General features: G+C 28.0%; 1 protein-coding gene across 1 annotated transcript in view; it reads right to left on the bottom strand.

Annotated features, from left to right (window-relative positions):
* Positions 1-1,061: 1,061 nt before the first annotated feature.
* LOC109609652 (uncharacterized) overlaps positions 1,062-14,522 on the bottom strand; it is a 43,258-nt gene continuing 29,797 nt past the window's right edge. Inside the window, exons 2-3 of the mRNA XM_020026360.2 lie at positions 1,510-1,641; positions 1,062-1,183 (exon numbers count right to left, since the gene is read on the bottom strand). Of these exons, the coding sequence (XP_019881919.2) occupies positions 1,546-1,641 (96 nt within the window). The 3' untranslated portion in view covers positions 1,062-1,183; positions 1,510-1,545. The remainder of the gene's footprint in view (positions 1,184-1,509; positions 1,642-14,522) is intronic.

Raw genomic sequence — 14,522 nt, 5'->3', positions numbered from 1 at the left:
ATTGGCCGTATTTAAGGCCTGTAACGCCTTTGAGAACTGGCCGATCGCCAGAATGTGGTCGCGGAAGTCGTACGGACCGAACAAACAACAAATTCAGGACACACAAAAAGGAGCATCGCGGTGAAAGTCGATTGCAAATCAGGAAATATAAGTAATATATAATAATCTATTCACGATTTAGAATTCATCCCGTTTCGTACACGCCTCGGCGTTAAAACGATAGGAAAGAAAATTGGCGTGCCGTCGAAACAATGGATCTGTTATAAATCGTGTATCAATTTATTGTTGACTATCCCAATTAGAATGGACGTGGATTTAAATAATTCGTATTGTTAGATGGTACAAGTTAATCTTCGGCTTATTGTTATTGCTTTGTTCCAATGAAATGTGATGAGGTAATAATAAATGTCACGTAATATGTTTTAGGTAGAACTTTAACTGTTCCAAGTTTGATTTTTATGCAATTAAAGTTCAGTAAATGTGTATAACCATGAAACCGTGCATTCATTTTAATGATTTATTACATTTATTTTAATTAATATTCAGTTTGGCATATGTGGTTTAATTTATATCTTGTTTACACAAGGTAGTGTATATTATTCATGTGTAATAATTAAAAAATGGTTACTAATTAGTACGTGATCAACACAATTTGATAGTTTAGCTCGATGGCATAAGTCCTAAAATTATCATAACAGTCCCGTTAAATTTCTATGATTTTTAAAACAGGTCTAATTTGTTTAAACGACATCAAAAATCTATTAGTGTCCAATAAAACGGCTGAAAAAAATGCAACAAAAAGTCCACTCCTTCCACGTGTTTAGTCAGGTGTTTTAAGCTAATGAACACATTTTATGGGAGTTAATTAGTGAAGCAAATGATAGACAACCAACAAATAATGCCGATCAATCAAATCAGGAACCGTTAATTAGAGCAATCGAAGCCCTAATTTCCATTGATGATACCGTGGACATTTATAAATGGAGTTAAGCAACGAATAATTAACCATCGAGGTGGGAGTAATTCATAAAAATTTTAATAACTATGTAATAATATCTTACTCGATTTGGCGTTCGAGAAAATCAACTCCTATGGTTTTTTTGTAATCCTTGGTGAAAACTCCTTTGCAGTAACGCTGGATCATGCTAGACTTTCCTACTCCACCATTGCCCACAATCACCACCTGAAACGAAAGTAAAACCCAAATAAGAATAATTAATTAGCAACTAATTGCCGGCAATATTTTCACCGCAACTAATAAGCATATTTTCTATGCACATAACATACGTAAACGGTTACATAAAAGCATCCATCAAGCAGGTAAAACAATCATTATAATAAATTAAAAGTGGAAATTTGTTGGAAACGTAATTTGCCAAGTGGCTTCTCTTGACATTTAATGAGGCGTACATAAATATTAAAATTTCAAGTTATAGTGTGTACGTTTACTTTCTGTATTATTCCGGTATTGCCACACGACGGTTGTGCATATAAATGTTTACTGCTTACCTTTAGGGCTACCTCTAGCTCTTCCTCCCGCATTTTTTAGGCCCGTGGCCCGGTGTAGCCCCTGTACAGGGGTCCCGAGCTCATCGTTCTTCTACCACGGGAGCTGCTACCTCCCCACCCGTCATCGGTGCCCTAGAAACAAAACGAAAATTATTAGTTTTTTTTTTTTTATTTTTAAACACCGGTGTGTTCGTGCGAGTTAGCAGGGAAAGTGCAAAACGAAAATGACACTCTTTAGTTATATACTTACTTTCATTTATAATTATTACTTAAATTATTTGTGTGATGTGGAAGTTTTTTTTTTTGTTGAAGAAAACGTTTGTTTAACATAACTGTTATTGCATTATGGATAATAAATTTTAATATTGTTTCCTCCTAATAATAATTTTATATTCAATATTTTATTTTCAACAAATATATAAAAAAAAAATCAATGTTTAACGAGTCATAAAATATTGTTTTTTAATGCAGATAGTTTTGAAGAACTTCTTCAGTAAAAAGAATTCAATAAAAAATCAGATTTGTACAGGCTGTATAAAAAAATATTATTATTGATGCATAAGTTTAGCTACAACAAATAAATATATTTTTTTAATATTTAGTAAATAAGATATTGTTTTTTTATGTATATAATTTTAGAGAGCTTTTTTGTTCCGACTTATTATGGCTAATATTGTTTTTGATGCAGATAGTTTTGGAGAGATTTTCCTGTTCAAGAAAAGTTTCCAGTAAAAAAATCAGGCTTGTACATGTAAAAGAATATATTTAAATGATGATAGTAAATTAAATTTGTTGTATAAAAAAATAATGACTTATTATGATTGATGCTTAATATTAATTTCAACAATTAAATAAAAAAAATGTAATATTCAATAAATAAAATATTGTTTTTTGATGCAGATAGTTTTGGAGAGCTTTTCCTGTTCTAGAAAAGTATTCAGTAAAAAATTCAGGCTTATACATGTAAAGGAATATATTTAAATAATGATAGTAAATTAATGTTGTTGTATAAAAAAATAATGGCAATATTATGATTGATGCTTAATTTTAATTTCAATAAATAAATAAAAATTTGTAATATTCAATAAATAAAATATTGTTTTTTGATGCAGATAGTTTTGGAAAGGTTTTCCTGTTCTAGAAAAGTATTCTGTACAAAAATCAGACTTGTATTTGTAAAATAATATATTTAAATAATGATAGTAAATTAACTTTGTTGTATAAAAAAGTAATGGTTTATTATGATTGATACTTAATTTTAATTTCAACAATTAAATAAAGAAATTGTGATATTCAATAATTAAAATATTGTTTTTTGATGCAGATAGTTTTGGAGAACTTTTCCTGTTCTATAAAAGTATTCAGTAAAAAAATCAAGCTTGTACATGTAAATGAGTCTATTCAAATAATAATACTAAATTAATTGCTGTATAAAGAAAGTAATAGCCATATTACGATTGATGCTTAATTTAAGAAATAAATCAAAAAATTTTAATTCAATAAAAAAATCAAGTTTATTTAAATAATGATAGGAAATTAATTTTGGGCTCAAAAAAATTAATGGCCGTAATTAATTTTTAAATGTTTTACGACTTGAAAAATCGGCGCATTCGCCATTCCTGTTCAGAAATTTAATATTTTATTATTATAAAACATGAATGTCGCCCTTTATGTTCATGTTTCAGAATAAACCGCAGATTCAAAAATACTCATCGCCTGTAATAAAAACTGTGAGATTGAATATGTTGCAATTACTCCATAAACTTTTACGACGCCATTAAAAATAATGAATCAATAATTTTAACAATCTAATTAAATAAAATTTCATGAGAAAAACTGTAAAATGCATAATGATAAATTTTTCCAGTCAATTTCGCCATTTCGAACAAGTTCTCACAACGGATTAGTGGACACGTCTTTGGCGTGTTAGAACGTAATAAGAGTGCAAAAACAGTAGAATGTAAAATTAAAATATTATCGTACTTTTATACAATGGAAATTTCGAGCCGGGATCTAAAATAAAATAATACAAAACAACGGGAGCTGTTTATAACGTGGAAGATTCTAATCAGCTTATCTGCAAATAATCTTTTCAAGTTAAAAATGTCAGTTAATTAAGCGAGGTAAAGCAAACAAACAAGATTTAATTGCAAATTTCAGGTTTAACCGTGTCAAGAGTTAAAATATACGTAGACCTAATTAAAAAAATGTTTAAATTTATTCTGGGCAACTTTTCTACGTTATTCGTTCGTTATTTGTTTTCTGGAATATATTAATTCGAAACAAGGTGTTTTTGTCAAACGTTATCAGCGGGAAAGTTCTTTTTGTTTACGTCGACGTCCAATTAATATTGAATCGTCTGCAATTCCTTTCTAACTGCAAATCTTACAGTCGACCATCTGTCTTGACGTGAAAATAAAAGTTTTCATTAAATTATCGTGCAGTAATAAACGAACATATTACCGCAATAAAACCATAAAATTATGTAATGAAAGCACTTTTACTTTTTGCCGAAACGGTATCGTGCGAGAAAAATGATAATCTGAAATTTGCAAGTTTAAACCGGGAAAAGTAATTTATGTTTTTGGTTCATGATTTATTTGAATAAATTTTTAGGTTGCGTTCTAACAATTTTACATTATAATGTATATATTTGGGACCTTTTTTATGCTCTTCTTAATTATGTTAATTATTTTTTTGCTACATTGTTTTTAAAATATTTTTTCAGTTGAATAAATGAGTTCCAAATAAATTAAATAAGAATAAGTTGACAATTGTCAATTCCATCGGGTTGATTCACCCAACTTATTCATTAGAGTTAATGGTTAGAGGTTAAAGAATAGAAAGTATTAATTAGATATTTTTATAGCAATTATAACTAAAAATAATTTATTTCAGGTTTCACTAGAAGTGGTATCAACCTTATTATTTTCAATGGAACTCCCTGAATATTTTTGGATTTATGAATTCTACGTGTAATTACAAATAAAATGATGTATATCAAAAATCCAATAATTTCTGAGTAATTAGTTTTTGTCCAAAAATGTTGACAGATTAATGGTTTAATTAAAATGTCTGTAAAGCCACCAATTTTGATGCTGGTAGTTCATTTTTGACATACACGTCAACCAAAGACCATCATATAAAAAACTTTTAGTACTCCCAAATTTAATACCCAATAATTTCTGAGTAATTAGTTTTTCCAAAAAAAAAAAAAAAATTGATGGATTAATGGTCTAAATAAAATGTCTCTAAAGCCACCAATTTTGATGCTGAAAAGTTCATTTTTGTCATACACATCAACTAAAGACCATCCTATAAAAAACTATTTTCAGTACTCTCAAATTTAATACAGGGTTCGTTATTTATGTTAATTTTGTACATCTTAAAATGTTAATAATATAAATAATATAATTTTAACTGGAACACCCTGTATATTTTTGAACTTTTAAATTTTACATATAATTTTAAATAAAATGGCTATACCAAGTCCCATACCTAGACTCAATAGTTCTTGAGTTATTAATGTTTTTCCAAAAATTTTGACAGATTGATAGTCTAACTAAAATGTCTGTAAAGTCACCAATTTTAATTTTAGAAAGTTAATTGTTGGCATACACGTTAACCAAGAACTATACTATAAGAAACCAATATTAGTACTTCCAAATTATATACAGGGTGTTCGTTATTTACATTTAAATTTGTGCATGTTTAAATATCAATAATTTTGTTTTTTTCATTGGGACATCATGTATATTTCAGTATAATTAAAAAACCTTTCGATTGGTACAACTATTCTCTATACATAAAATGAATATTAACAGAGATTGTAACAAAAATATAATGTAGTACTGTCAGAGACAAAATAAATGCCATCCATACACATTACTACCAGTACCACATAGGAATGTGAGCATTATTTTTACATTTTTAGTAAAATCGTTGTTAATATTTATTTTAAATATACTTCAACAAACATGATATTCCATTGAAAATAACAGTTATTTTATGTTTTAAGATGCACAAAATTAAACGTAAATAACGAACACCCTGTATAGAATTTGGGATTACTAATAATACTCCTTATAGGATTATTCATGGTTAATGCGTATGCCAAAAATTAACTTTCCAGCATCAAAATTGGAGGTTTTACATATATTTTAGTTAGACTATCAATCTGTCAAAATTTTTGAAATAAAATCAATAACTTAAAATCTATTGGGTTTAGGTATAAGACATGGTATACTCAGTTTTTTTGTAATTACATGTAGAATTTAAAAATTCATAAATGTACAGGGTTTTCTACTGAAAATAACGAATCGAAACCGGATATAAAATTTTGTTTGAACTAAATTAGAAAAGTAGTTAAAGTCAAGTTACAACTGTACATAAACCTCTAATGGATAAATTAGGTAAATCACCCTATATAGACCAAATATTTCTCCATGTGTCTGTTATTTATTGTATGACATTTACAGAATAAACGGTTTAATTCCGAAGAGAAGATTATTTCTTTTTCAGTTCCAACGACCCAATTTTTCTTGACATAAATTTTCTTGTAGGACGTTGGCATAAAACTGTTGATTTAATGGTAATTATTTTGTCGAATAGTTAAAAGTTATTTCAAAAGATAAACGTTAAAAACATAAATCGCTATTTCCGATACCTGCCAGATTAAATTCTGGCCGAACGATGACCTGTACGAATCGTCAATTCAACGAGCTGGTGCATCTTTGATCTAATTTTACCATTTGTTTGTGTAAAGATTGTTGTAGTAAACGATTTAATTCTTGGGACCGTGTATTTATACATTTCGTGGCTGTTTTAATGCGATTCTAGTGAAATAAACAGTGACGAACGGTTGGTTCAACATCGTCGCCTTTGATCAAGCCAAATTGGTAATGGAAATATCGGTGTTTTTTTGGAAACGACCGATGCCACTGGAAGCGGATACGTATCAGATCCGTATGGCAGATCGGGATTGGCAGCAGAAGTAAGAAGCGAGAAGCTGCCGGCCACTGAATGGGTTGCCCGTTGCCGTGATTGGGTCACTAACCGCGTTGCAAGGACGCTCGGATTCTCCAAGCACCACCACACTTCGGGAAAGTAAACACATTATAATTATTAATCCGTTTATTCTGTGCCACACAAATCGAATAGCATCCGTCTCGATTTTTACCTCGACGCCAAACCAAACACTCGCTCCACCAAAAGCAAAAAGGAAAGGAAAAAACTAGTAGAAAGTGCTAATTTTAGATTTCGCTCGAGATGGTTCACGGCACGGTTCGGCGTCTGTTGCTCGTCGTTATTATCGGACGGATCGATAGATTGGTATCCGGCCATATCACCATTGTAACGATTGTTTAAATCTATTAACGCAGACTGCATTCCAAGAGTGGCGGACGCAGACATTGCGCTGCATCTTGGGAACTTAACATCGAGTAAATCAACTGTTACATAACCGAGAACGCACTGTGAAAATTTCTATCGTAAAATGTTCGGTTTTACAATGCATCCATGTCGTTAAATGGGCTCACCATTAAAATTTATTGTTATTTACTATCACGGAGAAAACCGTCCGCGTTTCTTTTTTTTTTTTCTTTCGGTGTGCAATGGAAGACGACGTTTCACACGGTACTCGACATTTTTATTGGACGGGGTTGAACTCGCTCCTAATTTTTAATTGTGCGTTTTTATTTAAATCGATTTGTTTTATTGTCGTTATTATTTAATAGATAGATGGCTTGGGTATTAATGCAGGTATTTCTGTAACGTTATGTTGAACCTGATTTGCAACAATTAAAGTTGTTATAGATTATAAATCATTCAACCAGTTGTTATTAACTCCCGGCATTCGTTGCAACGGTAACATACTTGGGATTAATTCACATTAATCGATAAGAAAATTTTACACTTTTAATCAAATATTAAATCAATCAATTACTTATGTTTTATTTTATTAATATTATTTTTCAATGTCAGTGTAAATTTTTTGAAAAAAACTTGGAATGAATTTAATTAATCAGTAAGAAACGTGAACTTTTTATTTTTCTTTATCCAATTTGATATTTTTGATGGACTAATAATTATCTAATAAAAATCCATAAATTCCAATCCATAGATTAATATAATAATACATATAAACAAAGGTAATATTTTTCATTTTCTTGCTTTTCTCTGTTTCTAATATTTTTTCATCAGAAATCAGTACATTGTTACTTAAAATTATAACTAGTTTATTGCTTATCACAGCATCAATACTTTTTCATCAAAAATCTATGTACTGATTTTAATATTGGTATTTTGTATCAATTAAACTTGTATAAAATAATTCATTTTATATAAGTTTATACAACATTTAATATGAATTGAAATAGTTGTTCTGAATTATTTTAGTAATTGTCACCAATAATTTGGTTGTGCCTTTTCCAATTTAATATCAATTGTTCACATTTTTTAATAAAACTATATTCCTTAACAGTATTTTTTTGTCATTTTAACTTAAAATTATAACTATCTAATTACTTTGTTCAATATCAATACAATTTTATCAAAAATCTATGTATTGATTATTTTGTGAAAATTAATTTCATTTCACACAAGTTTATTCAACATTCTGTATCAATATTTTTTAATAAAAAATCTATGATTGATTTTAATATTGATATTTATATCAATTAGTTTCATTTTATGTACGCTTATTCAACATTTAATATGAATTGATGTAGTTGTTCTGAATTATTTTAGTAATTGTCACTAATAATTTGGTTTTGCCCTTTTAATTTGATTTTAGTATAACCATATTCTCCAGTAGAATTTTTTCATTTTAACCTGAAAATTCTAACTATTTTGTTGCTTTACTCAGTATCAATATTTTTTCATCAAAAATCTATGTACTGATTTTAATATTGATATTTTGTATCAATTAATTTCATTTTATTCAAAATTCAATAATAATTGCTCTGCATTATTTTAGTAATTTTAACAAATAAATTTCCAATTTGATATTAATTATTCAAATTTATTTAGTACACTTATAGTCTCCAATAATATTTTTTTCATGTTAACTCAAAATTATAACTATTTTGTTGCTTTGCTCAGTAACAATGTTTTTTAATAAAAAACTATGTATTGATTTTAATATTTGTATTTTGTATCAATTAATTTCATTTTACTTAAGTTTATTCAACATTTAATATGAATTTAAATAGTTGTTCTGAATTTCATCAATAAATTAGTTTCATCCCTTACAATTTGATACTAATTGTTCAATTTTTTAGTACAACTATATTCTCTAATTTTTCATTTTTACATTGTAATTATTTTGTTGTTGTACTTAGCATAAATTTTTTTCATTATATGTATTAATTCACTATTATACATAAATTATACAAATTTATTCAACATTTAATATGTATTGGAATATTTAATATAGGTACTGATTTTAGTTTTAATATTTTGTAACAGTAACAAATTTTTCAACTTCATGTTAGTTAAATTTTAATTATCGTTATAAAATCAATTTTAATATTTATTATTATAATATTAATTAGTAAAATATAATATATGCTTATTAAAAGTTGTATTTGTCAATATTAAGTCAAAGCACATCCTAAAAATAAATTTTTATGAGTGAACTTGCAAATAATTCAGAATGATTGATAAAAATGTTGTAAATTAATTAATTATTCATATGTTTCGGTATCAGCAAATTCATCAGTAACTGTTTTTTCAACAATTTACATTTAAATATAACTGATTAAAAGCAGAAAACCAGAAAAATATTTTGTTATAAACATAATTTTTAGTAAATTTATGTAAAATGTCAGTTATAAATCTCGCACATACTACGCACGCAAGTGTATTAAAATAGTTGTTCTGAATCATTTAACTAATATTTTCACTTATCAGTTGAACGACCGTATTGAAATATTAATTGGTAACTGTTCGCCGACGTAAATAGCTTCATGCGACATTATTCCTAAGTTTACTGTACTTTCAACCAGTCGCAATGAAGTTGTCGTTAATGAACGTAAAACCGCCTTATTAATATGTTAATCAAACAATAAATACCGATAAAACCACGTGCATTTATAAATAAAATCGGAGATGCACGCGGCGATTTTTCGGTCAACCGCAATTTATCGTTGCGTACCGAATAGAAAATAATCATGATTCACGTCCACACACACACACACACACACACATGTATATGTATATACAGCGTGTTTTAAGGTTTTAAGTAAGATAATATATTTATTTTATACCACATTTTAGAAGGGTATCCTTAAAACAATAAAAAGCATCTTTGTATCAATTTGCATGTTATGGCCATATGATCCTACAGTCATTGGAAAGAAAATCGAGAGATCAAATTTACTACTAATAATTTGAAAAATATTTAATGAAATTAATAAAAAAAGGATATACATCAGAAAATGGTTCTTGAATTCGTTCATTAGTGGTGACAAGTTCTTATTATATAAAAAAATATATTTTTTAGAAGTATATCAAAATTTAGGACGTATATTTATAAAAAGATTTTTTCTTAAAATTACCCTAAAAATCACCCTTTAAATATTTTACTTTATTTTTTATACATCCTGTATGTAGTGATTTTTTTAAACCTGAAATTTTAAAAATGGAATATGCACTCTACGAAAAAATGCCCATAATCAAAATTTCGTCATCCTATGAAGGAATAGCACTAATACTAAAATTAGAACCTCTATCCCTTTTCCCAAAGTGGAACTGATAGTAATTTTGAAATATTTGGATTTCTCTAAAACATTTTTTAATATTCGTATTGTTAGAACTACCATAATTTTGTTTAAAATTACTTTTATTCAATAAAATATCAACCTTTAAGTCGAAGACGTCAACGTTGTACAAGTAAATTCTGCATTCTGGACACTGATTATTATTATGATTTAGAGATTATTGTTTATATTAGATATTGGATGTATATCTCATGAAGAAACATCTAGGTTATACAGGGAATAAAGTAGAACTTTCAGATGAACAATTTGAAGCTTTTTTTGAGTCTTTAATTCGACATGTCTTGGACATGAAAAGACAGAATTGACTCAAGAAGTTCATCATTGCATTCTAGACAGGTTATCAACACACCATACAGTAGTCAAAATCTTTCTTACTTAATACTTTTTTTAAATAATGTTCCAACAGGTTTACCAGTTTCAGATTGTCGTTTGGACTGTCGAGAATTGTCGTAATTATTCAATTTTTGGTCGTATATAACAATACAATCAATAAATTGTTCATTTGCGTTGCGTGCAAGGAGAGAATTGGCAATTGCTGTTCTATACTCATAATCCCAAAAGTTTTTCAGTTATTGTTTTTCAAAAAATTTTGACAGATTGATTTGATAACTAAAATGTCTGTAAAGTCACCAAATTTTATGTTGGAAAGTTCACTTTTAACAGACACATTAACTAAGAACCATACTATAATTAACCGATATTAGTACTCCCAAATTTTATAATAATTATAAATATCAATAGTTTTACGTATGTATGAAAATGGCTCTTGAATTCGTTCATTAAAATATGTAGAGTGGTGTCAAGTTATTATAAAAAAAGATATTTTTTAGGGAATATTTAGATCTGTTTATCAAAATTTAAGAGGTATATTTATAAGAAGGTTTTTTCTTAAAATGACCCTAAATGACATCCTTTAAATATTTTATCTTATTTTTAAAACATCCTATATACAGAGTGATTTTTTTAAATTTTAAAAATAAAATAACCATGAAAAAATTCCTATAATCAAAATTTTATAATCCCATGAAGAAATTACACTAATACTAAAATTAAAACCTCTATCCCTCATTCCAAAGTGAAACTAGGGGTAACTCTGAAATCTTTGGATATTTCTAATATATTTTTTTAGTATTTCTATTGTTAGAACTACCACAATTTTGTTTAAAATTACTTTTATTCAATAAATTATTAACCATTAAATCAAATAAAAATTACCAACGTTCTACAAGCAAATTCTGAAGAAAATTTGGAGATTATTGTTTATATAATATTATTTATATATCTCATGAAGAAACATCTAGATAATACAGGGGATAAAATAGAACTTTCAGATAAACATTTTGAAGCTTTCTTTGGGTCTTTAAATCGACATGTGTTGGTCATGAAAAAGCAGAATAGGTTGTTAGCACAGCATACAGTAGTAAAAATGTTTCTTGATTTAATACTTTTTTAAATACTGTTCCAATAAGTTTACCAGCTTCAACTCGTTGTTCAGACTGACGAGAACTGTGGTAGTCAATCCATTTTTCGTAGCACGTAACAATACGATCAATAAATTGCTCATTTGCGTTGCGTGCAAGGAGAGAATTGGCAATTGTTAAACGTCTAAAGTATTGTATACTTTTTCGTGTGCTTATTACTCGAGATATTTGAAAGCTTCAGTACAAAAAAAGCCACTATGTACACCGGAGCACTTCGAAGAATTGATCGGCAAATAATGTGTCGGCCATTCAACATCAAAACGATTATTAAACAGTCGACAATGGTGATGATCAAACCGGCACCGTGCACATATAGCAATAATCTGCCAGCTTTTGCATAATTACAATATAATTGAGACAACCGTTAGTCGAGTTGGACGTTATAAATTCCGAACATTTCGCATCGCGGAATGCTCCCAAGTTTTTGCAAGTTGCACAGCACAACGCAACGTCGAGCGAAAGTGAAAAGCATTATTCCGATCGTACCGTACCGCACCGCACCGCACCAGACGGTGCTGTGTCGATTCGATATCCGCCAAGAGGAAAACGGTATTGAAAATTAAGCTGTACAATGCAATTTACTGCAGACGGAATAATATTTAATTAACCGCCGTTTTTTTATTACTATTTGCAAAATCCTTTGCCAATACACATTTACCGGCGTAATGAGTGTGGTTCTTCACTCGATAACGAGCGGATAGGAAACTGAATTGTGGGATAATTATACGGGGTGTTTCCTAACTGACCATGATGGTGCTAATTGTGGGAAAGAAACGTGCATAATTGATCGCCGTCCATCGAACGGTGCTGTAACATGTAACACAATTTACACAAACAACAAATCGCATCGATCACCAACAATATACATAATACAATAATAAAACGGGATTTATTGCGCCGACTATTACGAGAAATTGTACGATTTTAACGAACGGCCCCATAAAATTATGGAATCTCGGTTTAATTTACTGCAAATGATTTTGGGGTATGCAAAATAAAAATTTTAATGGGCGCGTTGACCTCAACTAATTTTAATACCGCAGATTTGCCGGGCCCACGCACAAATCCAAACAATGCACTAATTTTATTGATGCAGATACAATACCAGTCGATTGTGTGTTTGTTTTTGTGTTTGGAAATTATTCTTCCAACTTTTGGTGTCAATGAAATTCAAATAATCCTTGTTAAACTGATTCGTTTACGTACATATTGAAGTAACACGATGAACAACATATTGTCCAAGGTTAGAAGATATTTAGTATGTTTTTAACAGTTTTATTGCTTTAAATCCACAAATCATAACAATAAACACGTTTTATTAATCTAATTTGAAAATACGGTATTAAATATCTTGACTAAATCATTCTGAAAGTAGGACATTACTCATAAATTTTTTATCCATGCTGAAAGTTATAAAAGCTGTTCCAAAATATGTGTTTTAAAACTGTTTTGTTATTTAACACGTACAAATCAACATAATATGCATGTTGGAAAATACTCATATAAATTTTTTATCCTTGCTCAAAGTTATAAAAGCTCTTTCAAATTAAGCGTTTTAACATTGTTTTATTATTTTGGACACAAAAATCAAAACAATACACTAATTTTAATGTAATTAGAAGATACTGTATTAAAAATCTTTAAAAATTCATTCTGTGTGTTATAAAAATACTCATAGAAATATTTTGTCCTTGCTCAACTTTCTAAAAACTGTTTCGAAGTATGTGCTTTGACACTGTTTTATTTTTTAACACAAACAAATCGAAATAGATAGATAGATTAATTTTATTAAACTAAATAAAAAAATAGAATGTCCAAATTCTTTTCTAATTCAATGTGTGTCTTTGGGAATACTCATATAAATTTTTTATCCTTGCTAAAAGTTATAAAAGCTGTTTCAAATTAAGTGTTTTAACATTGTTTTATTATTTAATACATACAAATCAAAACAGTAGACTAATTTTATTAATCTAATTAAAGAACACAATATCCAATATCTTTCCTAATTTAATATATATATATATATATGTTGGAAAATATTCCTATAAATTTTTTATTCTGGCTCAAAGTTATAAAAGGTCTTTCAAATCAAGAGTTTTAATATTGTTTTATGATTTTATACACAAAAATCAAAATAATACACTAATTTTAATCTAATTAGAAGATACAGTATTAAAAATCTTTATAAATTCATTTCGTATGTTGTAAAAATACACATATAAATTATTTATCCTTGCTCAACTTTCTAAAAGGTGTTTCAAAGTATGTGTTTTAACACTGTTTTATTATTTAACACGTACAAATCGAAACAATAGACTAATTTTATTAATTTAATTAGAAAATTCAATGTCCAATATGTTTTTTAATTCAATCTGTATATTGGAAAATACTCATATAAATTTTTATCCTTGCTTAAAGTTATAAAAGCTGTTTCAAATTAAGTGTTTTATTAATGTTTTATTATTTTACACAAAGAACAAAACAATACACTTAATATAATCTAAATAGAAAATACAATATTAAAAAATAAATTCATTTCGTATGTTGTAAAAATACTCACATAAATTTTTGGTTCTTGCCCAATTTTCTAAAAGCTGTTTCAAAATATGTGTTTTAATACTGTGTTATTAATCTGTATGTGTTGATTAATCAAAATATTAGATTAATTTTATGAATCTAATTAGAAAATACAATGTCCAAAATCTCTTCTAATTCAATCTTTATGTTGGAAAATACTTATATAAATTTTTTA

The sequence above is a fragment of the Aethina tumida genome, chromosome 1, assembly GCF_024364675.1.
Source record: "Aethina tumida isolate Nest 87 chromosome 1, icAetTumi1.1, whole genome shotgun sequence".
NCBI lineage: Eukaryota > Metazoa > Arthropoda > Insecta > Coleoptera > Nitidulidae > Aethina > Aethina tumida.
This window is presented reverse-complemented; position numbering and strand designations above follow the sequence as displayed.